Source organism: Cetorhinus maximus, chromosome 12 (genome assembly GCF_964194155.1).
Source record: "Cetorhinus maximus chromosome 12, sCetMax3.hap1.1, whole genome shotgun sequence".
NCBI lineage: Eukaryota > Metazoa > Chordata > Chondrichthyes > Lamniformes > Cetorhinidae > Cetorhinus > Cetorhinus maximus.
The window spans coordinates 56,453,197-56,480,077 of record NC_135890.1 but is presented as its reverse complement, the minus strand read 5'-3'; the positions used below and the strand labels follow the sequence as shown (position 1 = coordinate 56,480,077).

The following is a 26,881-nucleotide window of genomic DNA, read 5'->3' as shown; positions in this document are numbered from 1 at the left end:
CCTCATTTTTAGGTATGCCTGGTGCTGCTCCTGGCATGCCCTCCTGCACTCTTCATTGAACGAGGGTTGATCCCCTGGCTTGATGGTAATGGTAGAGTGGGGGATATGCCGGGCCATGAGGTTACAGATTGTGTTTGAGTACAATTCTGCTGCTGCTGATGTCCCACAGCACGTCATTGTTGCCCAGTCTTGAATTGCTAGGTCTGTTCGAAACCATTTAGCACGGTGGTAGTGCCACACGACACGATGGAGAGTATCCTCAATGTTAAGACAGGACTTTGTCTCCACATGGACTGTGCAGTGGTCATTCCCACCGATACTGTCATGGACAGATGAATCTGTGGCAGGCAGCTTAGTGAGGATGAGGCTAAGCCAGCATTTCTTGCCCATCCCTAATTGCCCTTGAGAAGGTGGTGGTGAGCTGCCTTCTTGAACCGCTGTAGTCCATGTGGTGTAGGTACACCCACAGTGCTGTTAGGGAGGGAGTTCCAGGATTTTGATCCAGCAACAGTGAAGGAACGATGATATATTTCCAAGTCAGGATGGTGAGTGGCTTGGAAGTGATGGTGTTTTCATGCGTCTGCTGCCCATGTCGCTGGTTGTGGGGAAGGGGGGGTGGGAGGGTCACGGTTTGGGAAGACGCTGCTGAAGAAACCTTGGTGAGTTGCTGCAAGGAGTGGAAAGGATTATGGTGAAGACAGGAACAAGGATGGAGAGATTTCAGGGCAGCAAGAATGATGGGGAAAGGTGGGGTGGTGCAGGACCCCTGGTGGGGGTGGGGCCAGATGGTGCGGGTGCCCTGGTGGGGGTGGGGCGGGATCCCAGAACTCATTCCAATTTAAATAGTACCTTTGCATTAAAAGCTCCTAATAAAATTCACAATGCACCCAGCAAGCATTACATTAAAAGAAAATGACATAAATCAAACCAATGTAAGTCAAACAGCAGTATATGCTTTTATTGAATGTTTATTTATTTTTCTAAATTTTGTAGAGGGAAAATAAACCTTTTTAACACAAAGATTATATAGAAAAGTGCTTCAACAGATGTTGATGCTTACACTTAAAATCCAGAAAAATGTCTGGTAGGATGGTGACTTAAATATTATTTAATAAATCACGCCAGAATCATAACATGAGGGCTAAGATATTCAGGCAGTGGCTTGTAAATTAAACTAAAGCTAGCTCATGCTTTTGTGTGTTTTATATTTGAGGACGGTAGGAAACATGCAACAAAAAAAACACTTTCCAGTCCTCGTGCACAGAAAAGCACAACAGTTTCATGTTAAACCAAAAAATCCCACAAAACGTGCATTCCAAATAATTACGAGACACCATCATTGAAAATGTAATAAAACTAAATGGCTGGTTTGTATTAAAGTTTCAGTATACAGTAGCTTAGGGAGCTTGATTTTGCACCATTTGCTGTGTATATACCTTGTTATCCTCATTGTTTTTTTTAAATCAATCCCTTGATAACATATGTTGTGACCTTTTAAAAAAAGTCAGAAGGAAATTGACACTGCTGTTGACATCCCCCCCAGTGCCCCTCACAACTCAGAAAATAACTCCCTCGACTTCATTAAAAACCAGAAGTAGGCAGGGTTATAAATGAGTATTCTGCTCGAATTTCCATTCAATGGGAGATGGTTTTGGATCTGCACTGTTTTGGCCATTAATCCTCTTTTTTATCTGTCGAATGTCAACCTCTTGTATTTTTGTTTTGTCCATTAAAGTCTGTCTGCCTACAGTAACCTGAAACAGGTTAATAGATTGGAGCAGAGCAAAGGCAGGTCCTGGGAAAAGGTTAAAGATGGCGTGATTCCAGGTGTGTGTGTGTCTGTGTCGGTATGTGAGCCTGTGTGTGTGTGTTTCTATGTGTTTATCCGTGTGTGTGTGTCTATATGTGCATATGTCTCTGTGTATGTGTCCATGTGTGTATGTTTCTGTGTGTGCAAGTGTGTGTCTGTGTATGTGTGCATGTGTGTGTGTCTGTGAGTATGTGTGCATATGTGTGTGTCTGTGTGTCTATGAATCTGTGTGTGTGTATCGTTGTGTGGCTGTATGTGTGTGTGCATATCTATGTGTGTGCCTGTGTGTGCATGTGTGTGTGTCATGCCTGTGTGTATCTGTGTCTGTGTGTGCATGTGTGTGTCATGCCTGTGTGTATCTGTGTCTGTGTGTGCATGTGTGTGTCATGTCTGTGTGTGTCATGTCTGTGTGTATGTGTGTGTGTGTGTGTGTGTGTGCGCATGTGTGTCATGTCTGTGTGTGTCATGTGTGTCTGCATGTGTGTGTCATGTCTGTGTGTGTGTGTGTGCGCATGGTGCGTATGCGTGTGCATGTGCGTGTGCTCTGTTTCTTTCTGAGCTTCTCAGGTTTCCATCCAAGTGCCTGTCTGCAAAAGATTCCAACTATTACAAGGTGCAGACGGTGATCACATGAAGGCACATTCTAAACCAGCTCATTATCTCAAATTATAATGGATTTTGCTCTAAGACTTTGCATTGACCCGTTCTCAGATAGACTCGTGAGCAGCTACTTCAATTTTCCATAGACAAGTCAAATTCATTTCCGATAAAAATGTAATTAAAAATGATCACTACAATCCTTAGTAATTTAAAGGGACATTGGCAACTTGTGAGCTGGTTTGAAAGCTGCTGGAATACATGACGCAGCCAGAGATGCCTCAGTTTTAAATGGTGCCACGTATACCAGCTCTCACCCATTATTCTCATCCACTGAATTCCCAATCTTGGTCCCAGAGTCCAACTGCTCTCCCCAGGTAGTTTAGGATAAACAAACGGAGGAAATCATCGGATTGCTCACAAGGGCTCACAGCAAAGAGCTGTGAGAATATTATTGACATGCCCTACCCTATCAGCCAAGGACTGACTGATGGAGAAGATTCAAAATGGGGAAAATAGAAATAGTTTTGCAGCAGGGCATGTCAATGGTTTCTGTGTTGCACAGTTACTCTATAACTAGGGTTGCCAACCCTCCAGGATTGGCCTGGAGTCTCCAGGAATTGAAGATCAATCTCCAGGACACTGCTGTGTGTAATCCTGGAGAAAAATCATCATAAAAAAGATAATTTTCTTTTAATTTTCTTTGAACATTTCTCTTTTGTGAATACAAAAATATTGAAATTTGGAAAAGAAAAGGCTGTTTGACACACAGTCAAGCACCATCCAATTGGGTAATGAGTCTTTTTGCTTTCCAATTGGCGTAGGAAGGCAGTACGTCACAAGGATGGATGTGTTGGCCGACTTTAATGGCTGGAGTGTGGGGGCAAGTCATGTGATGGGGCCTCCAGGAATACGTTTAATCACAGTTAGCAACCTGACCTATAATCAGTGAAGTTCAATCGATTTTGGGCATATCCAGGGCCTGCAGCTGGCTGAAGAGACAAGTGACCATGCTCCAGTGACAATATCCCTTTAACCGCTCAGAGCCAAAGGAATTTTACAACTTCTTCCCTTACTTCTCGATAGCGGGTTTAAGAAATCCTCTTGGGGTTTAAGTGTGAACAATGTGTAGTCAGACTAGGATTACTGCATGGGTACACAATACTGGAGCACACAATCCGTTGAATACCAATACTGCAGATAAAGGGCCTTCACTAATGTGACCACTTTTAAATCATTCACTTCCCTAAAACACACCCTGCTGCATAAGTAAATCACTTCTTAAAATCACACACATTTTCATTTATACAATCAAGTTTCTCTTTCAAAAAAGTAGTTAATACTGGAGTAATTTCCCATCTTTCCACAAACGTGCATCAGGTTCACTGTTAGGCGTCATTGGCCCTGCTAACGCTCGCGTTATACCTTTGGCTGCTGCTGATTGGTCTTAAATGGGTGATGGCGAAGGCCCACAAAGAACACCTGGTATCTGTGTTTCCACATCACATAACATCCCAGAAGGCAGACGATGGCCAAGGTTAAGTTGAGAACGATCTGTAGGAGCAGGTAGAGTTTGACAGTTCCGGTGACAGACTCGCAGTCAGGCACATCATCGTACTGGAAGGTACGAGCAATCTGGTCATCTGGATCCTGCTTGCAGACGCACTGTCCGGCATTCATCTGGCAGGTGAACTTGGTGATCTGATTGTAATGATGAGCAGCAAAAGCCACAGCTGAGATACAGAGTATCAGACCGAGGGCACACAGCAAGAAGTAGATCAACTGCAGAAAGAAGGCAAATGCATTTTGGTTGAAAGTAGTACAGATAGAAGTAACTTTAATATAGCTTTATCACTGTTCAGTGTTAATGTTCCCCTTTTCTAAGGATTGAAGTACAGAATGGCAAAACAGGCTCGAGGGCTGAATGGCCCATTCCTGTTCCTGTGTGTTTTCTTATTAACCATTCCCAGGTTGCTGGCAAGGTCAGCATTTATTTTTTCCCAAAAATATATTTTATTCATAACATTTGTAAAGGTATTTTACATAACAGTTCAAATTGGACTAAACATAAAGTGCAAACCAACTTGCTTTCAATATGATTTATGACAGTTGAAGGTGCCACACTACACTTAGAATTGCAGCTTACATTTACAATAATCATTTCATGTCAAGCAAACAGCCCAAGGGGTTTTACACAGTCTCCAGTCTCCTGCTGTACAACAGAGGGAGGGCCTTAGACAGAGGCCTTCCCCACTGAGCCTTCGCCACGGCTGCCCCAAGCTTTAATGCGTCCATCGGCACGTAGTCCTGAACCTTGAAATGTATCAGTCTGCAACACTCGGTCATTGACAGCTCCCTGTGCTGGAAGACCAGCAAGTTTTGGGTAGGTCAAAGAGCGTATTTCATCAAGTTGATGAACCGTCATCAGCAGTTGATGTTTATCTCGTTGTATGTCCCCGGGAATAGACCGTAGGGCAGAGTCCTGCCTCACTTAGCTGCTCAGAATGAACCTAAACAATAACCATTATATCCCTTCCCAGACCTGCTTTGCAAAGACTCATTCCAGAACATTTATTCCCATACCCGGTTGCCCTTGGGAAGGCAGTGTTGGGTCTTCTTGAACCGCTGCAGTCCATGTGGTGAAGTTACCCCATCTTGTGATGTTAGGGCGCGAGTTCCAGGATTTTGACCCAGTGACAGTGAAGGAACAGCGATTTATTTCCAAGTCAGGATGGTAAGTGACTTGGAGGGGAACTTGCAGGTGGTGATGTTCCCATCTATCTGCTACCCTTGTCCTTATTGGTGGTAGAGGTCGCGGGTTTGGAAGGTGCTGTTGAAGGAGCCTTGGTGAGTTGCTGCAGTGAATCTTGTAGATGGTACACACTGCTGCTACTGTGCGTCGGCAGTGGAGGGAGTAAATGTTGAAGCCAATATGTAACAGGCATCATCACTATATGGGGCAGGTTGGATGGACCATTTGATCTTTTTCTGTCCGTCTTTTGAACCTGTTTGTAGGTACGTTTCTGCTGAATAATTGAGCAAGGTTGTTAGGCCAATTTTCTGAGCAGGCTGGAAGAGTTCTCCGTCTTCTGGCATTTTCTTCAGTTTGGACTCAAAGATACTGTCATACGCTGAATTTTACGCTGATTGGGCAGGCGCGCGCCCGACCCGATCGGGCGTGAAATCGTTCGAGATGATATCAGGCAAGCGCCCCGACATTGTCCTGTGCTTGCACAATATTTCGGTTGGCGGACGTGCACAAAAGTCGGAAGCGTGCCTGCCAACAATTAAAGGGGCAATTAAGCCCAATAACGGGGCAATTGTCTGTAATTATATGTAGCCCGTCCAACCTTATGGTTGGGGGATGGGCGAATCAGCCAGGCAGCCTTTGCATTTTTCATCGAACCTCATCCACGGGCAGAGTTAGATTTCTGTGATGAAATGAAATATAAATAAATTTCTGTGGACAGCATTTTCACTAGCTAAATTTTCAGGCGACTGATTATGATGCAAGGGCACTTTTTTCAGCTTTTGAAACCTTTATTTTTGCTGTTTCAGGTCTTCAGCTCCCTGAGGCAGCTCTCTGCCTTCTGGGAGCTTTCAGTCAGCGCTGGCACGCGCCCGCATCAATGTCATCGCCCGCCCTCTTCCCGCTCTCACCCCGGCAGCACTGAGCTTTTCAGCGCGCGGTTCACACTGGCCGGCTGTTAATTGGCCAGTCAGCATGAAATCGCAGTCAGGGGAGGGGGAGGGGGTGGGGAGGGGGTGGGGAGGGGGTGGGGAGGGGAGAGGGAGGGGGTGGGGAGGGGAGGGGGTGGGGAGGGGAGGGGGAGGGGATGGGGAGGGGGAGGGGGTGGGGAGGGGGTGGGGAGGGGGAGGGGGTGGGGAGGGGGATGGGAGGGGGTGGGGAGGGGGTGGGGAGGGGGAGGGGATGGGGACGGGGTGGGGGAGGGGATGGGGACGGGGTGGGGAGGGGGAGGGGAGGGGAGGTGGGGTGGTGCTGATCGCAGTCGGCGTCCATTTCCTGTCCGATCCCGGGCTCGCCGATCACCCCCGCCCGCAGAGCTGAAAATTCAGGCCATAGAAACTGTTTATGGAGCTCACACCGATACCGACATCATGATGCCTGCTCTCACCAGCTGTTACGCAACCAGTGACCCACGCAGAATGCCAGCTGCTGACCAGTGCCCAGCGACTGGAAGATCTTGCGAGCGTGCTAGTGAGCAGCAAACGTGGGAGAGAAACAATCCGTGACTGGAGGAGCAGCAAACACCGGGGATTGTGCTGAGAAAAAAGGTTTTCAGGGAGGTGAGGGGGAGAAAGAGGGAGAGAGAAGGGGAGAGAGAGAAGCTGGCTGCGGGGCCCAGGGGGACAGAAACAGTGGGGCCCAGGGGAGCGATGCTGTGGGGCCTGGGGGAGAGGGATGTTGCAGGGACCCAGGGAGAAATTCTGGCTGCAGGGCCCGTGGTAGAGACACTGGCTGCGGCCCGGGGGAAAGACATGGCTGCCATGCCCAAGGGGGCAATACTGTGTGGCGCAGGGGAGATGTCTTGGGGGACGTCTTGGGGTGGGTGTGTGTGTGGGGGGGTGGGTGGATGTGTGGGTGTATGTGGGGGTGTGTGTGAGGCGGTGGGTATGTGTGTGGGTGTATGTGTGGGTGTGGGTGGGGGTGTGTGTGTGGGTGGGTGTGTGTGGGTGTGGGTGGGTGTGTGTGTGGGGGTGGGTGGGTGTGTGTGGGTGTGGGTGGGTGTGTGTGTGGGGGTGTGTGTGTGTGGGGGTGTGTGTGTGTGTGGGGGTGGGTGGGTGTGGGGGTGGGTGGGTGTGGGTGGGTGTGTGGGTATGTGGGTGGGGGTGTGTGGGTGTGGGGGTGGGGGTGTGTGGGTGTGGGGGTGGGTGTGTGTGGGGGGGTGGGTGGGTGTGTGTGTGGGGGTGTGTGTGTGTGTGGGGGTGGGTGGGTGTGTGTGTGGGGGTGGGTGTATGTGTGTGTGTTGGGGGGGTGGGTGGGTGTGTGTGTGTGGGGGTGGGTGTATGTGTGTATGTTGGGGGGGTGGATGGGTGTGTGTGTAGGGGTGTATGGATGTGTGTGGGGGTGGGTGGGTGGATGTGTGTGTGGGTGTGTGTGTGGGTGTGTGTGTGTGGGGGTGGGTGGGTGTGTGTGTGTGGGGGTGGGTGTGTGTGTGGGGGGCTGTGTGTGGGTGTGTGGGGGGGGGTTGTGTGTGGGTGTGTGTGTCCCTCCAGGAATGGGAATGTGAAATGGTGAAGTTAGAAAAGGAAGAAAGAGGAGAGAAACAGAGAGTGCCGGCTTAAAAAGCTGGATTTTAAAAAAGAGATGCTGAGGAAAGTTCTGATGATGAGGAAACCTTTAACCTAAACCCTGGAGGGGAGATGTTTATATTTGTGCAACTCTTCCGAAGTTTGAGGGAAGAGATGTGGAGGTGTCCTTTATTTCAGCTGAGAAGATAGCTAAACAGAAGAAATGGCTACAAGAAAACTGGACATTGCTGTTACAATCCAGGTTGGTGGGTAGAGCACGAGGTTTATGCTTCACTGTCAGAAGAAATGTTGGTGAATTACGATGTGATAAAAAAAGGCTATTTCGAGTGCACATGAGTTGGTTCCTGAAGTATACAGGTAGAAATTTAGGAATATGAGAAAACAGCCTGGGCAAACTTATATAGAGTTTGAGAGTAAAACAAAGTAATTTTCACCAGTGGATACGGGCATTAAAGATAAAGACAACATGTGCAGCTCTTAGAGAAGTAATTCTTTTGGTACACTCACGGTGCTGTTAGGGAGGGAGTTCCAGGATTTTGACCCAGTGACAGTGAAGGAACGGCGATATATTTCCAAGTCAGGATGGTGAGTGGCTTGGAGGGGAACTTCCAGGTGGTGGTGTTCCCATCTATCTGCTGCCCTTGTCCTTATAGATGGTAGTGGTCGTGGGTTTGGAAAGTGCTGTTGAAAGAGTCTTGGTGAATTCCTGCAGTGCATCTTGTTGATGGTACACACTGCCGCTACTGTGGGTCGGTGGTACAAGGAGTGAATGTTTGTGGATATGGTGCCAATCAAGTGGGCTGCTTTGTCCTGGATGGTGTTAAGCTTCTCGAGTGTTGTGGGAGCTGCACTCATCCAGGCAAGTGGGGATTATTCCATCATACTCCTAACTTGTGCCTTGTTGATGATGGACAAGCTTTGGGGAGTCAGGAGGTGAGTCACTCGTCGCAGGATTCCTAGCCTCTGACCTGCTCTTGTAGCCACAGTATTTATATGGCTAGTCCAGTTCAGTTTCTGGTCAAAGGTAACCCCCAGGATGTTGATAGTGGGGGATTCAGTGATGGTAATGTCACAGAACATCAAGGGGCAATGGTTAGATTCTGTCTTTTTGGAGAAGGTCATTGCCTGGCACTTGTGTGGCGTGAATGTTACTTGTCACTTGTCAGCCCAAGCCTGGATATTGTCCAGGTCTTGCTGCATTTGGACATGAACTGCTTCAGTATCTGAGGAGTTGCGAATGGTGCTGAACATTGTGCAATCATCAGCGAACATCCCCACTTCTGACCTTATGATGGAAGGAAGGTCATTGATGAAGCAGCTGAAGATGATTGGGCCAAGGATACTAACCTGAGGAACTCCTGCAGTGATGTCCTGGAGCTGAGATGACTGACCTCCAACAACCACAAGCAGCTTCCTTTGCACTAGGTATGAATCCAACCAGCGGAGAGTTTCCCCCCTGATTCCCATTGACTCCAGTTTTGCAAGGGCTCCTTGATGCCACACTCAGTCAAATACGGCCTTGATGTTAAGGGCAGTCACTCTCACCTCACCTCGGGAGTTCAGCTCTTTTGTCCATGTTTGAACCAAGGCTGTAATGAGGTCAGGAGCTGAGTGGCCCTGGTGGAACCCAAACTGGGCATCAGTGAGTAAGTTATTGCTAAGCAAGTGCTGCTTGATAGCACTGTTGATGACTCCTTCCATTACTTTACTGATGATCGAGAGTAGACTGATGGGGCGGTAATTGGCTGGGTTGGATTTGTCCTGCTTTTTTTGTACAGGACATACCTGGGCAAATTTCCACATAGCCGGGTAGATGCCAGTGTTGTAGCTGTACTGGAACAGCTTAGCTAGGGGCGCAGCAAGTTCTGGAGCACAAGTCTTCAGTACTATTGCCAGAATATTGTCAGGGCCCACAGCCTTTGCAGTATCCAGTGCCTTCAGCTGTTTCTTGATATCACATGGAGTGAATCGAATTGGCTGAAGACTGGCATCTGTGATGCTGGGACCTCTGGAGGAGGCCGAGATGGATCATCCACTCGGCACTTCTAGCTGAAGATTGTAGCAAATGCTTCAGCCTTATCTTTTGCACTGATATGCTGGGTTCCCCCATCATTGAGGATGGGGACATTTGTGGAGCCTCCTCCTCCAGTGAGTTGTTTAATTGCCCACCACCATTCATGATTAGATGTGGCAGGACTGCAGAGCTTAGACCTGATCCGTTGGTTGTGGGATTGCTTAGCTCCGTCTATCACTTGCTGCTTATGCTGTTTGGCATGCAAGCAGTCTTGTGTTATAGCTTCACCAGGTTGACACCTCATTTTTAGGTATGCCTGGTGCTGCTCCTGGCATACCCTCCTGCACTTTACATTGAACCAGGGTTGATCCCCTCGCTTGGTGGTAATGGTAGAGTGGGGATATGACGGGCCATGAGATTGTGTTCGAGTACAATTCTGCTGCTGATGGCCCACAACACCTCATGGATACCCAATCTTGAGTTGCTAGATCTATTCGAAGTCTACTCCATTTAGCATGGTGGTAGTGCCACACAACACGCTGGAGGGTATTCTCAATCTGAAGGTGGAACTTCGTCTCCACAACAACTGTGCGGTGGTCACTCCTATCGATACTGTCATGGACAGATGCACCTGCGGCAGGCAGATTGGTGAGGATGAGGTCAAGTATGTTTTTCCTTCTTGTTGGTTCCCTCGCCACCTGCCACAGACCCAGTCTAGCAGCCATGTCCTTTAGGACTCGGCCAGCCCGGTTAGTAGTGGTGCTACCGAGCCACTCTTGGTGGTGGATATTGAAGTCCCCCACCCAGAGTGCATTCTGCACCCTTGCCACCTTCAGTGCTTCCTCTGTGTGGTGTTCAACATGGAGGAGCACTGATTCATCAGCTGAGGGAGGGCGGTCCGTGGTAATCAGCAGGAGGTTTCCTTGTCCATGTTTGTCCTGTTGCCATGAGATTTCATGGGGTCTGCAGTCAATGTTGAGGACTCCCAGGGCAACTCCCTCCTAACTGTATACCACTGTGCTGCCACGTCTACTGGGTCTGTCCTGCTGATGGTACAGGACATACCCAGGGATGGTGGTGGTGGTGTCTGGGGCATTATCTGTAAGGTATGATTCCATGAGGGTGATTATGTCAGGCTGTTGCTTGACTAGTCTGTGAGACAGCTCTCCCAATTTTGGCACTAGCCCCAGATGTTAATAAGGTTGAGTTTGCCATTGTCTTTTCCAGTGACTAGGTCGATGTTGGGTGGTCCGTCCAGTTTCATTCCTTTTTTATGACTTTGTAGTGGTTTGATACAACTGAGCAGCTTGCTAGGCCATTTCAGAGGGCATTTAAGAGTTAATCACATTGCTGTGGGCCTGGAGTCACATGTAGGCCAGGCCAGGTAAGGATGGCAGGTTTCTTTCCCTAAAGGACATTAGTGAATCAGATGGGTCGTCATGACAATCGACAATGGTTTCATGGTCATCATTAGACTTTTAATTCCAGATTTTTAAACTTGAATTCAAATTCCACCATCTGACGTGGTGGGATTCGAACCCAGGTCCCCAGAGCATTACCCTGGGTCTCCAGCAATAATATCACCACGCCATTGCCATTGTCAGAAAGAATTGGTTATACAGACCACAATCCTTTAGGGCATAAATTCTCACTCGGCGGGTGGGTGCGTGCCTGACCCGCTCGAACGTGAAATGATGCGCGTTGCTGTTGGCCGAGCTTGCTGACGTCAATGCGCTGTTGTGCGATAGTTTGCTTGGCGGACACATGAGGACTCGGCAGCCCACCCGCCGACAATTAAAAGGCCTGTTAAGGCCATTAATTAATCAATTAAATTCATTTGTTCACTGCCTGTGCAATCTGATGGTTGGCAGGCTGGCGAAAAGGCCAAGTGGCCTTTGCATTTTCTTTGGAAACCTCATCCACAGTCGGGTTGAGGTTTCCAAAAGCAAATAATAATAAAATAAAAGTTTTAAAATTTAGCTAATTACATGACCCTATGAGGGGACATGTTTCATTACATTTTTATTTTAAAATTTTTAAAAATATCTCTTTATCACCCTGATGCAGCTCCGTGCCTCAGGGAGATTATGCAGCACTCACTCGCGCACATGCGCGAAGTTCACGCTCACCCCACTCGCACTCCTGCGTCCGCCTGCACAGGCAGCGCTGAGCGCTGCTGCTCGCGTTTCACACTGGGCGGGCCTTAATTGGCCCACCAGCGTGAAATCGTGGTGCGGAGCCAATCGGGGTTGGTGTTCGGCTTCCTGACTGCCTCTGCCTGCCCCCGCCGAGGGCAAGATTCTGGCCTTAAAGTTTTTGGACAAATTTTGAGACAGAGGTGCAAGGCTATTCAGATGGAGCTTATTACTGCAACCATTTAATCTACAGGTCATACATGTGGCTGGACAAGAAAATCTAATTGCAGATGCATTGTTAAGAGTTTGAAGCTCAAAGGGAAAATTGGACATTTAAAACCTGACACGGGACTGGAATGATTTCTGTTGATACCAAGGATTTACATATATTGTTTTGTTAATGCATGCATTTGGTTAACGTAATAGTGTGAGTAATTAGATAAACATAGGTAGTGTAAGATGGGTTAAGAAAATTAAACCGTCTTTTTAAATTATGACAGTTCATTTTCCCGTAAGGAGGGGGGAGTCATTAAAATATAACAATTCTCATAATATTATTGTGATTTATTGTAAAGGTAAGTTAATAGTGTGGTTTGGATATTTTCTCTGTATTTATAAGTGTGTAGGGGGGATTTAATTGAATTTGAGACAGCTGGTCTGGAGGCTTTGAGTCATCAAAAAGAAAGCTAGGTTTGAAATGTTAAATACATAAACATGGTTGAAGTTTTAGAATGTGAGGTGTGAGGAAAATTTGCATTTATAGATAAATTAGGGTAGTTTGAATTTCAAAGAGATGGTAGGATATTACACCCAGCTAGAGGAAGCTAAGCTGAACAGTGTGTTTATTTTTCCCAAAGGTTATTGATAATATTAACATTATGAAAAGAATCATATTATGAGAAAGGTAAAGTTCCAAGGACATATCGGGACAATGGAATTTGCTTTTAAAAGGGAGAGACATGCATAAAGGAGATGAGGCTATGTGTTAGAGGGAAAGGCATTCTAAGATCTAACACAAGTGTGAAAAGCCTCCAGCCTCTATGCATCAAGTTGCGGTCTACAGGAACTGAAGCTGAGAAAACTCACTGTGAATTCTTCTATCCAGGGTATTCTGCCGAAGGGCCATGAAGGCTCGAAATGTTAACTGATTTCTTCTCCACCAATGCTGCCAGACCTGCTGAGTTTTTCCAGGTAATTCTGTTTTTGTTTATTATTTGCTCTGCCTGGGTCTGTTTAAATCTATTTGTTTTTACTGTTGCTTTAATGAAGGTGTAATTGGGAGCCAGATTAATTGGGGGTTTAGGAGTTATTATAGTAGTAATTTGTAGACCTATGTATGTGCTTGAAATCCTTTCTTTTGTTAATAAATGTTTAATTTAGTTTTCTAAAAACCTCTGAAGTTGTGGTAGTCTTATTACTTCTCAATTCAGGACACACATCTTGAAATGAGATACAAATTGCAAAACAGTTGTGACCACATGATCAAGTTTCCCTCGTGGATTTGATCCACCTGGCACACATCATCTACCACGTCATAACATACATGTCCTATCTGGCTTGATGTAGTTAGGTGACCTCTGCCATGAGGCAATCTCTGTAAAGCTGCCATTCTGAGATCAGTTTAATAAAGACCCGCAATGAGAAAGCACTGAGAAGTTCTGCTGTCTTTAAAATGATACAGAGAGTGTGTGTATGTGTGAAAGAGAGTGAGTGAATGTGTGAGAGAGGGGGAGAGTGTGTGTGGTTTACTCCTAGGGCCGGATTTTACGGTCTCATGGAAGTCAATGGACTTTTGAACAGCTCGTTACATTTTACAGCGCAGCTCGACAGGGCCATAAAATTCCATCCCTAGTCTCAGGATTCTCACTCACCAAACCCTCACACACCAACACATACTCACACCCACTCAGTGGGTGAGGGTGAGTGAGTGAGCACTCTGAGAGTGGGAGTGGGCCAGACACACACACACACACACACACTCAACCCCTCACACTCTAGCAGTCATTTTTATTAATGACTCTCTTTTTTAACTTATCAATTTTTTGCTTTGACATTGCTTTATGTTTGCTCAGCAAGTTGTTTCTTTTCATACCTCAGCTTTTTTTTTTAAATTCATGCTTAAAGTTGTGGCAAACCTTATCTTTCCGAAATTTGCTCATTGGAGAGAGAAAAAAATAGAAACGTAGCCCCTCACATGAAAAGGCTGGTCGAGCCTGGTGTAGGCGCAACCTGTTCATTGTAAGATATTTTCCTTACAAGGTAACACCTCACCCCAGGAATCAGCCAAGTAAACCTTCCCTGAACTGCTTCCAAAACAACTATTTCCTTCCTTGGGTAAAGAGACCAAAACTGTGCATAGTACTCCAGATGTGGGCTCATCAATGCCCTATACAATCGTAGTAAGACTTCCCTACTTTCATACTTTTCCATACTCATTTCCCCAGAGAGATGTACATTCACCTCGGGCAATCACACAAAATGGGCACTAACAAATCAGCAGCTAATAGAAGTCCGTGGAAAAGGAAACTGGACAGGGTGTTTTTCCCCTACAGCCCAAATTCGGGCTCTATGATTTTTATTCTGTCAGCCTGAGCTGGGTTCAGGTCTGATGGGACAGCTGTTGATCTGGTGTGTAACTGAGTCCCACACTAGTGATCATTAAGCAAGTCTGGTTGCTGAGCACGGACTGTGTTTATTAAGGGCCTGGCTGTAGTATTGGACCAGCAGAATGAAGTTTGACTCTACAAGTGTTAGAAGTGGCAACGTCATCACACACAGTTTAAAAATTCTCATTGGTATTTTTAAATCCCTCCATAGTCTAGCCCCTCCCAAGCTCTGTAATCTCCTCCAGTCCGACAACTCTCCAAGGTATCTATACTGTTCCAATTCTGGCCTCTTGTGCATCGCCTGACTTTAATTGCTCCACCATTCATAGCTGTGCCTTCAGCTGCCTTGACCCTAAGCTCTGTAATTCCCACCCTGAATCTCTCTGCCTCCATTTCTTCTTTTTCAGATGCTTTTTACAACCTACATTTTTGACCAAGCGTTTGCTCATCTGTACGAATGTCTCGTTATGTGACTCAATGTCAGATTTTGTTTGATGATGCCCTGGTGAAGCACCTTGGGATGTTTTACTATGTTAAAGGTGCTATATAAATACAGGTTGTTGATATTATTTAAAAATCTCTTTGGAAGAAATATTGTGAAAAGTGCCTCAAGGAATGTCCAGTTGCCACTCCAGAGAATTAAGAACATAACCCAGGTTGATAGGCCCCATGCAGTACTGAGGGAATGCTGCACTGACGAGGTACCATCTTTCAGATTAAATGGAGGTTGGCCTGCATGTTCAGATGGACATAGAAGATCCTATGTTACTATTCCAAAGGAGAGCAGGGGAGTTCCCCTGGAGCTCCTTGAAGAGTCTATTGGACTCAAAGCATTGGCCTGAATTTTTCAGTTGGCGTGCAGGGGCGGGCCTGACACGTGTAAAATAACGCACGATGATGTCGGGCGTGCGTCCCGTCATCGCGCTGTCTCGCAATGTTTCATTCGGCGGGCACGCGCCAGAGTCAGCTGCACGCCCGCCGATATTTAAATGACCTATTAAGGTAGTAATGAAGGTCATTGTTGACGCTGCCCGTCCAACCTTGAGGTTGGCGGGCAGGCGAAAAGGCAGGATGAGGTTTCATAAAGCTTCTGTGAATTAAATAAACATTTTTTCTGAAATATAAAAACATGTCCCATCTCAGGTGACACAGTCACATGAGGGGACATGTTTAATTAAATTTTCGATCCATTTATTTATTTATTTCAAAAGCGCTTCAATCTCCCTGAGGGAGCTCCGTGCCTCAGGGAGATTGAAGCGCTCTTTCGCGCGCATGCCTCCTCCCCCACCCGTACAGGAAGCGTTACCGCTTGCGTCTTATGTTGGGTTGGCCTTAATGTGGTGGCATAGAGCTGATCACGGGCACCCGCTCCCACCGAGCCCACCCACCGACTGAAAAATTCAGGCCCTTAACCCTGTTTCTCTCTCCACTGATGCTGCCCTGGCCGGCTGAGTTTTTCCACCACTTTCTGTTTTTATTTCAGATCTCCAGCATCTGCAGTATTTTGCTTTTATTTTCGTGTTCCCCTGGTACCCTGGCCAATATTACTAACACACTATCTGGTCATTTATCTCATTACCATTTGTGGGATCTTCTTGTGCACAATGTGGCTGACTTGTTTCCCCACATTATGACAGCAACTACACTCCTAAAGTATTTCATTGACTATAAGCTGCTTCTGAGACTGAGAACGGTGCTATAGATATTCTTTAAGTCAAATGTACTTTTTCTGCTTGCCATTTTCTCCTCGCAATGAATTACAAGTCCCTGTGTAAGCAGACTGGAGTTATACTGTCTGTTTCATGCTGCTCCAGGCTACAATGAAATTGTGCACATTTGCATTTCCCAAACATTTGGGCTCAGGAACTGAATCCTGCCTGGGGAAGCATGGGATGCACAAGCATAAAGATCTGGGGCAAGACCATGCCAAATAAATCTGCCAGGATTGTTAGCATAGCCTTGGCAAATTGTGAGTGCTAGAGGTAGCATACTGGTCTTGGGCATGGGGGCGAGGGGAAAAGATCTGCTGGTTGGAACACTGGCCAGAGGCCCAACATAGTTCAAGTAGGGAGGCACACTCTGGTCCGGCAGTTTCCTGCAGTTTTAATGTGGAACCAGGCACTGCATAGGCAATGGCCTAACATCAGTTTCGGGTAGGTGCCCTAGGAGGCTAAGTGGAAGCCTAATCAATCTGTCATGTGGCTCATATCCAGAGTAGAATGAGAATGCCCATGGCGCGTGCCATATTGGAACCTCCAATGCCTGCTTTTCATCTGAAAATGAGAAGCTACAGTTTCTGGGTCTTTACTTTAACTGTCAAGCGATGAGGAGTGACAATGCAGTGTTTAACACTGAAAAGGTGTGTGGGAAATCCTGTGCATCATTTGAACATTGGAGTTACACTACCAAGGCAAAATGCCAACATCATACATGGCACATAGCACACTCCAAAAGTGCTCGATTGTCCTGGCTAGAAAAGCCTCCTCATATGCATATCTTAGGCACCTGCGCACAGACACACACACACACACGTGTGCATGCATACAAACACACGTGCACACACACACATGCATGCACACATACACATGCGCACACACATGCGCACACACATGCACATACATACACACATGCAGACACACAAACCTACACCTGCACACACAAACCCACACGTGCACCCGCACTTGCGCACACATGTGCACATGCACACAGATATACACACACACACACACAAGCAAGCAGTGTAACACAAGTATGATCAAGTATCAGGTACTTAAGTTTCATTGGATAAGATGATTGACCCGGCTGTGGTCATTTAATCCCTCAGACCATCAAATGTTAATTAATTGCCTAATTTCAACGTGTGGCTCAGTCCATAGCACCCTCGCCTTTGAATCAGAGGGTTGTGGGTTCATGTCCCACTCCCGGAAACCAAGAACTGTGATTGTACTCGAAAAGAGTTGCAATCTGTGACTGTTGATAACTCGAAAGAGTTTAAAAGCTTGTGTCATAGGTTAAACAAAGTCCAGGTTTCCCCATCCAGGCGCCACCCGGACCATCTCAGTAAACATGGGAGGGCTGAACGAAGCTGCAAGGGCTAAATTTAGTTGGAAGCCAAGATTGTCAGAGGGTTTCAATTACACAGACCTGATTTAGGGCCAGTCAGAGCTGTGCTTGTGTCTCTCAGCCTGAACTTAACTGTCCTGTTCAAAAAGAGAGGCCTGTTCGTGGCTGGATTCACAATGTCCCAACAGTTAGAAACTTAAAGGGTAGACGTTGGTGCACTTTCTGCCCAGTTTTCAGTTGTAAAGCAAGTGCAAGACAAACCAATTTGGCAGTGGAACAGGTTGTGCCCTATCAGTGCAGGGATTAGTGCGTCCCATATCCCCAGACATCTAAGGCAGGCATGAGGATTGAATTTTATGCAGCAGGCAGAATCCCAACCCCCAAAGAATAAATGTTGGGGGCTACCCCGCCTGCAATTGACTTGCACTCACCCCGTAGCCATTTAACAGTCATTGGATCTATTGTTGGCTTGAGATGGGACTTCTACCCCCATCTGAGAGGAAGACCCGCCTCAGAGAGCTGCCAGCCAATCAAATGGCCAGCAGTATTTTGCCCCAGCAACGCCTTTGGGAGTGGTGGCCAGCGCTGGGGCTAGGGTAAAACCCTTAACAAAGAGGAGGCAAGAGCCCAGAATAAGGTAGGGCCTGGGTAAGTGGGTGGGGGCTGAGGTGGGCAGGGCTGGTGGGAGGGGAAATGCGGAGGCAGCGAGAAACCTTGGGGGCGGGGTGGGGGGGGAGCTTTGTTGGGCACTGCATGCCCAAACAGGAGGTACACTTCCTGGCCCAGCCACCAGCTTTTACTGGGCGGCCCAGACACTTGGCATAGGCCTCCCCGCTGTGTGAAAATCTCAGTGGTGGCAGGAGGAAGCCACTTAAAGGGCCTCAATTCCTCATTGGTGAGTGGACCACCTGATGCCACCCCCACCATGGGTAAAGGCACCTGCAGGGGCAGGCAGGGCAGGTAAGTGATGTGCACGGTGCCATTCTCATGGCGCCCAATTTTACCCTACCCCTGTCTGTCAACCTGCCCCCACTCCAAGGGCTTTGGGGGAATGGGGTGAAACACAGCTCTCAATTATGAAAATTTGGGCCTGACACTTGGTGAATTACCACATCCAGAAATGAGTCACTTGTCCGCCTGTTCTGCTCAGGATTCTTTGGCATCCCCCACGCTGCCCACTCTTTCCCTGCCCCTCCCCCCCACCCCCCGCCACATGACCCTCCACAGAAAGCCACAATAGCCAACAAATTGGTAAGCAACACAAGCTAATTATTCCTCTTTTAAATAACCCTTCCTATGGAGCCAGAAGTAGCAGATCAGCATCATCAGCCTGAGCTGCACCTCCAACAGTGCAGCACTCCCTCAGTATCACACTGGAGGGTCAGTTCAGATTATGTGCTCAAGACTCTAGAGTGGGACTTCCCCACAACTCAGAGAGGCACTAAGCCACATGGCAACAAGACCATGAAGGACATTATTGTTTTTGCAATAATCTACCAGGCCACAAGTTTCCAAATTTTACTGAATTTTAATTTCACAACTTGCGATGGGGAGACTTTTAATTCACAACCGTTACCCTAGTACCTCTTTACTACAACTACTATACCACTAAATCCAATAAAAACACTGTAATCACTTCAAGAGGTTTCCACTTGTTGGGGGGACAAAAACGAGGGGCCATAAATACAAGATAGTCACTAATAAATACAATAAGGAATTCAGGAGAAACTTCTTTACACAGAAAATGGTGAGAATTTGGACCTTGCTACCACATGAAGTGGGTGAGGGGAAGAGCATAGATGCAGTTAAGGGGAGAAGTAGAGGAGTACATGGGAGAAAGGAATAGAAGGATATAAGATATAAACACAAGTTGTTGCTGTTTTTGTTGTTACACCAATAGGGTGAGATAAAAAAGGGTGCGAGGAGGCTCGACTGAAGCATAAACTCCAGCATGGGCCCAACCTCTGTGCTGTACGTTCACTGTAACTCTAACACAGATCTTGCTTACACATTTGCTTTCCTCAGCTGGACCTAGTTAGTTAGGGTTGCCAACCCTCCAGGAATCTCCAGGAATTGAAAATCAATCTCCAGGTCACTGCTGTGTGCAACCCTGGAGAAAAATCATCAGGGCCTTAAAAAAGACTGGGTTTTTTTGTCATTTTCTTTGAGTTTTTCTCTTTACCAGATACAAAAATAGTGAAAAGGCAGAAAAAAAGGCTGTTTGGCTGACAGTCAAGCATCATCCAATTGGGTAATGAGTCTTTTTGCTTTCCAATTGGTGTAGGAAGGCAGTATGTCACAAGGATGGATGTGTTGGCCAACTAATGGCTGGAGTGTGAGGGCAAGTCATGTGATGGAGCCTCCAGGAATACTTTTAATCACAGTTGACAACTCTAGCAATACTCCCCAGCTGCAAGATTCCCTTTGCACGGCGCAGGGTCAAAGGGCTGAATTTTCAGGTGCCGAATTGTGTTGGCACAGATGTGGGCGACCAATAAAATGGCGTCAAAGGTCATGTGTTGCGATGGCTCACCTGTAATCCCAAGTCTGCCGATTTTTGTCAGGACAGGAGGAGAACATGCGGGTGGGGGATGGGCAGAAAAGTGAAATCGCCTGCGTCGTTAATTGGATGCATTTATGTACCTGTAATTAAGGAGCTCACTCCTGAAATTTTCATTAGGGCTGGCAGCTGTTGGGAACTGTATAAACCTGCACAACTGCAGCCTGTCAGGAACAGGGTCAACAGCAAATGTTTGATGTGATTTTAAAATGTGGAACTTTTGAAGAAAATCTATTCCACATGAAGTTTTAATAATACTAACCTTTCCCTACCCTATGCCAGGTCCCAACTCTCCCTCTGCTCTGGTTACTTACCTCAGGGTCCACTCGATTCCTGGTCAGTATGTGTATGAGCGCTTTATAGACAAAGAAATATTTTAGAAGTGTAGTCGCCCTGTTGATGTAGGGAAACGTGGCAACCTCTTTGTGCACAGCAAGATCCCAGAAACAGCAAACAGATTTATGACAAGGCTCCCGGTTTTTCCTGATGTTGGTAAGGTACAAAATGTTGGCTAGTGCACAATGAGAACTTTGCAGTGGCATCACTCCATGGCGCTATTCCCAAAAAGAACAAGAGAGTTTCTCACCACTGTTCTGGCCAACTTTTCTCCCTCCAACAACATCACTAAACCAGGTGATCTAATTGCTGTTTATGGGAGCTTGCTGTGAGCAAATTGGCTGTTACACAATGACGACACTTCAAAAGTACTTTATTAGCTGCAAAGCACATTGGGACGTCCAAAGGTTGTGACAGGCATTATATAAATGCAAGTCTTTGCTTTGTATTTTTCGAAACTGTGCCACAATATAGCACAGATTAGCATTAAGGTAGCAAACTCGATCAGAAAGACTATAAATGTGGCTGGCACAAGAAGGGGACTAATTCACGATGGTTGGTAACGGATACTGATGTCAAAATTACAACAGTTAGTACAAGTAATAATGTCGACCTTAAGACTAATTGGGCAGAAAAAAATCAACTGACCATATTCTACCTCACTCAAAAGTGAGCATCAAAAATACTCACTGCTCCAAGCAGTAAAGTATTCCATCCCCCATAATTGACCATATAAAACATTTTAATATCTGCATCTGAACCAGGGACAGTGCTGTGGATCGCAGTTTAATTTGACTGAACACTTCATGGCCAGGAGATTCATGGAGCTTCACAGCTGGAACTCAGGGAGGGAGTTTTGGATTGATCTACAATGTTGAAATCCAGCTGCAAAAATGCAGAGGTCTGGCTCTCAATTCCTGTGATGCTGATCCAAAGGATTTGGATTGTGAGCAGAGGGCTTGAAAAGACTTATAGACTAAGCACATTCCTCAAATGTTACAGATGGTGAACTTTAACATGAGGCTAAAGCATCCTAATTAAGTCCATTGACGGTATGCATGGATTTAAGCTAGGGTATTGGCTCGCACTTGAGCTCTTTGGTGTTGCATTTTAGATTGACTTATTCTTTTAACTTGCCCTTCCTTCCATAAATGGGAATACCTGTCCTCTACATTGTGGCCTCCCTTCCTCCCAACTCCCCCTCCACCCTCACAATCAAATTGAAGTCCGTAACTTAACCTCTGGAGAACTAAAAACCTTAATGCATCCTAAACTATTCTAGTGCCTTAATACAATAATGCAACATCAAGCCACTTATAACACATGCATTAAAGTACAGCTAACTTGTTCTGATGTCACCACATGTTCAATCTGTTATTGCGAGATTAATTATGGATGTGAGCACCAGATGTTTTAACTGGTGGGAGGTGCCGCTGGTTGAAGTACCTGCCTAATGCAGCCTGGATTCAAAGGCCTGAGGGGGCATGAATCTCCCAACATGACAACCTCCTGATCTTGGTCAGGTTGCCACACCACTGGAAAGTGGGAGAATGCAGCAAGTCTTGCATATTTCCCAATGACTTGGGGCAAAACCAGGCACAGGTAATCTGCAGCCCCACTGGTCAGGCATTCCGACAACAACGTTTTTAAAAACAAGAAGAAAAAGAAAGGTTTGCATTTATATAGTGCCTTCCGTGACCACGGGGCACCTCAATGTACTTTTCAGCCAATGAAATACTGTTTCAAAATACAATCGCTGTTGTAATGTGGGACACACAGTAGCCAATATGAGCTCCCACAACCAGCAATATGATCATCCATTTTAGTAATGTTGATTGAGGATAAACATTGGCCAGGACACCAGGGAGAATTCCCCTGTTCTCCTCCGAAATTGTGCCATGGAATTTTTTACATCAGCCTAACGGATGGTCCCTCCAACAGTGCAACACTCCCTCAGTACTGCACTGGAGTGTCAGCTTTGATTTCTGTGTTTCTGGGGGTACTTTAAGCCACAACCTTCTGACTCAGAGGCAAGAGTGCTACCAACTGAGACCTAATGGCACCTAGGCTGACACCCACCCTTCACCGAGCCAACAGAAACATTAACCCTAGCCCATGTGGTTCTTCCTACTTCACGCCCACCGCACTGGCAAACTCCTACAGTGTAACTGTCTCTGTACAAGAACAATTGACCAGGAGGAGTGACTTGGAGGCTGGCAATGTTTACAATCGCACTGGCAAAATAAAAATTGAGAGGACAAACATTTTTTGTACTTCACAGCATTCACTTTCAATGATTTTGAGATGTAAATGATAAGGGTGAAGATTAACAACAACTTGTATTTGTTCAGTATCTTTGACATAGTAAAACATCCCTGAAGCACTTCACAGGAGTATTATCAAGCAGAATCTGACACTGAGTTATATAAGGAGATATTAAGATAGGGGATGGGTAAAAACCTAGGTTTTAAGGAGTGTATTTAAGGAAAAGAGAAAGGTTAAAAGGTGAAGAGTTTTAGGGAGCTTAGGGCCTAGACAGTTGACTGTACAGCTTCACTAGTGGAGTGGAACTGGGGATCTGCAGGAACAGTGGAATATATCATCCACATGGAAATTAATTCTGAAGTCAAAAGAAATAAAGCTCATTTGTGTTTATATATCTTGGAACACTTTCTCCGGATGGTGCATGGAGAATATCTGTTTCTATCAGTTTAAATAATGGGGATTGCCAGCAATAAAACATCTCTTCTAATCCTAATTGGAATGTCATTTAGTCTAATACTTACTTCACTTCTAATTCTAGTTTCCTTAAGCTTCTTGTTGTGACTTTCTTATCTTGGTGGTGGGGACTGAGTAAATGGTAGTGAAATTCACAGTCTCTGGCAATGTCCATCCCAATTACATCATTTACATTTAATGAATAAAACTGATGTCATGGACAGAGGATTTTATACAAGAACTGCTAGTACCTTGTTAAATCATTTATTCATATTGCTCGTTATGGTAATCTAGCTGATCTAAACTGGCACTCTTAACCAAAAATATATTTTTAAAAGACACTCATTGAAGTCCTGGAACCACATGTTAGGAAGGACGTGAAGGCATTGGAAAGGGTGCAGAACAAATTTACGAATATAGTTCCTGGGGAGAGACCTCAGTTATGAGGATAGGTTGGAGAAGCTAAGGCTGTTCTACTCAGGGAAGTGGAGGTTGAGAGGACATTTGATGGAGGTTTCTTTTTATTAAGTCACGCTTCGCTGGCTAGGCCAGCATTTATTGCCCATCCTTAGCTGCCCTTGAGAAGGTGGTGGTGAGTTGCGTTCCTGAATCGCCACAGTCCATGTGGTGTAGGTACACCCACAGTGATGTTTGGAAGGGAGTTCCAGGATTTTGACCCAGCGACAATGAAGGGTGATATATTTCGCAGTCAGGATGGTGAGTAGCTTGGAGGGGAACATCCAGGTGATGGTGTTCCCATGTATCTACTGCCTTTGTCCTTCTAGATGGTAGTGGATGTGAGTTTGGAAGGTGCTGTGTAAGGAGCCTTGGTGAGTTCCTGCAGTGCATCTTGTAGATGGTACACACTGCTGCTACTGTGTGTTTGTGATGGAGAGAGAGAATGTTTGTGGTTGTGGTAGCAATCAGGCAGGCTGCTTTGTCCTGGATGGTGTCAAGCTTCTTGAGTGTTGTGGGAGCTGCACTCATCCAGGCAAGTGGGGAGTATTCCATCACACTCCTGACTTGTGCCTTGTAGATGGTGGACAAGCTTTGGGAAGTCAGGAGGTGAGTTAGTCTCTGCAGAATTACCAGCCTCCGACCTACTCTTCTAGCCATGGTATTTATATGGCTAGTACAGTTCAGCTTCTGGTCAATGGTAACCCCCAGGATGTTGATAGTGGGGGATTCAGTGATGTTAATGCCATTGAACATCAAGGGGCGATGGTTGGATTCTCTCTTGTTGGAGATGGTCATTGCTTGGCACATGTGTGGCATGAATGTTACTTGTCACTTGTCAGCCCAAGCCTGGATATTGTCCAGGTCTTGCTGCATTTGGACATGGACAGCTTCAGTACCTGAGGAATTGTGAATGGTGCTGAACATTGTGCAATCATCAGCGAACATCCCCACCTCTGACCTTATGATGGAAGGTCATTGATGAAGCAGTTGAAGATGGCTGGGCCTAGGACACTACCCTGAGGAACTCCTGCAGTGATGTCCTGGAGCTGAGATGACTGACCTGCAACAACCTTCCTCTTCCTTTGTGCTAGGTATGACTCCAACCAGCAAAGAGTTTTCCCCCTGATTCCCATTGACTCCAGTTTTGCTAGGGCTCCTTGATGCCACACTCTGTCAAATGTGGCCTTGATGTCAAAGTCAGTTACCCACACCTCACCTCGGGAGTTCAACTCTTTTGTCCATGTTTGAACGAAGGCTCTAAAGAGGTCAGGAGCTAAGTGGCCCTGGCAGAACCCAAACTGGGTGTCAGTGAGCAGGTTATTGCTAAGCAAGCGCCGCTCGATAGCACTGTTGATGACCCCTTCCATTACTTTACTGATGATCAAGAGTAGACTAAAGGGGCAGTAATTGGCCGGGTTGGACTTCTCGTGCTTTTTGTGTACAGGACATACCTGGGCAATTTTCCACATAGCCAAGAAGATGCCAATTTTGTTGTTGTACTGAAACAGCTTGGCTAGGGGTGTGGCAAGTTCTGGAGCGGAAGTCTTCAGTACTATTGCTGGGATATTGTCAGGGCCCACAGCCTTTGCAGTATCCTGTGCCTTCAGCCATTTCTTGATATCATATGGAGTTATTTGAATTGCCTAAAGAATGGCACCTGTGATGTTGGGGACCTCCGGAGGAGGTCGAGATGGATCATCCACTCAGTACTTCTGGCTGAAGATTGCAGCAAATGCTTCAGCCTTATCTTTTGCACTGATGTGCTGGGCTCCCCCATCATTGAGGATGAGGATACTGTGGAGCCTTCTCCTCCAGTGAGTTGTTTAATTTTCCACCACCATTCATGACTACAGAGCTTAGATCTGATCCGTTGATTGTGGGAATCACTTAGCTCTGTCTATCACTTGCTGCTTATGCTGTTTGGCACACAAGTAGTCCTGTATTGTAGCTTCACCAGGTTGGCACCTCATTTTTAGGTATGCCTGGTGCTGCTCATGACATGCCCTCCTGCACTCTTCATTGAACCAGGGTTGATCTCCTGGCTTGATGGTAATGGTAGAGTGGGAGATATGCTGGACCATGAGGTTACAGATTGTGTTAGAGCACAATTCTGCTGCTGCTGATGTCCCACAGCACCTCCTGGATACCCAGTCTTGAGTTGTTAGATCTGTTCAAAATCTATCCCATTTAGCACGGTGGTAGTGCCACACAATGGAGGGTATCCTCAATGTGAAGGCGGGACTTCGTCTGTGCGGTGGTCACTCCTACTGATACTGTCATGGACAGATGCATCTGCGGCAGGCAGGCTGGTAAGGATGAGGTCAAGTATATTTTTCCCTCTTGTTGGTTCCCTCACCACCTGCTGCAGACCCAGTCTACCAGCTATGTCCTTTAGGACTCAGCCAGCTCGGTCAGTAGTGGTGCTGTCAAGCCACTCTTGGTGATGGACATTGAAGTCCCCCACCCAGAGTACATTCGGCGCCCTTACCACCCTCAGGGCTTCCTCCAAGTGGTGTTCAACATGGAGGAGCACTGATTCATCAGCTGAGGGAGGGCAGTACGTGGTACTCAGCAGAAGGTTTCCTTGCCCATGTTTGACCTGATGCCATGAGACTTCATGGGGTCCGGAGTGGATGTTGAAAACTCCTACAGCAGCTCTCTCCCGAGTGTATACCACTGTGACGTCACTCCTGCTGGGCCTGTCCTGCTGTAGGACAGGACATACACAGGGATGGTGGTTGTGGTGTCTGGGACATTATCTGTAAGGTATAATTCCATAAGGATGACGATGTCAGGCCATTGCCTGACTAGTCTGTGAGACAGCTCTCCCAGCTTTGGCACTATCCCCCAGATGTTAGTAAGGAGGACTTCGCAGGGTCAACAGGACTGAGTTTGCCTTTGTCGTTTCCAATGCCTAGGCCGATGCTGGGCGGCCCGTCCAGTTTTGTTCCTTTTTTGAGACTCTGTAGTGGTTAGATACGACTGAGTGGCTTGTTAGGCCATTTCAGAGGGCAGAGTCACATGTAGGCCAGACTATGTAAGGACGGCAGATTTCCTTCCCTAAAGGGCATTAGTGAACCTGATGGGTTTTTACAACAATCAATGATAGTTTCACGGTTTCATTAGACTTTTAATTCCAGGTTTTTATTGAATTAAAATTCCACCATCGGCTGAGGCAAGATTCGAGATGTCCCCAGAGCATTACCCTGGGTCTCTGGATTCCTAGTCCAGTGACAATACCACTACACCATCGCCTCCCAATCAAGAGGGGCCTGGACAGAGTGAATAGGGAGAAACTGTTCCCATTGA

General features: G+C 46.5%; 1 protein-coding gene across 1 annotated transcript in view; it reads right to left on the bottom strand.

Moving 5' to 3' along the window:
- Window positions 1-933: 933 nt before the first annotated feature.
- The window catches only part of sspn (sarcospan (Kras oncogene-associated gene)), a 51,510-nt gene continuing 25,562 nt past the window's right edge, over window positions 934-26,881 (bottom strand). The window contains exon 3 of the mRNA XM_078553664.1: window positions 934-4,189. Within this exon, the coding sequence (XP_078409790.1) occupies window positions 3,827-4,189 (363 nt within the window). The 3' untranslated portion in view covers window positions 934-3,826. The remainder of the gene's footprint in view (window positions 4,190-26,881) is intronic.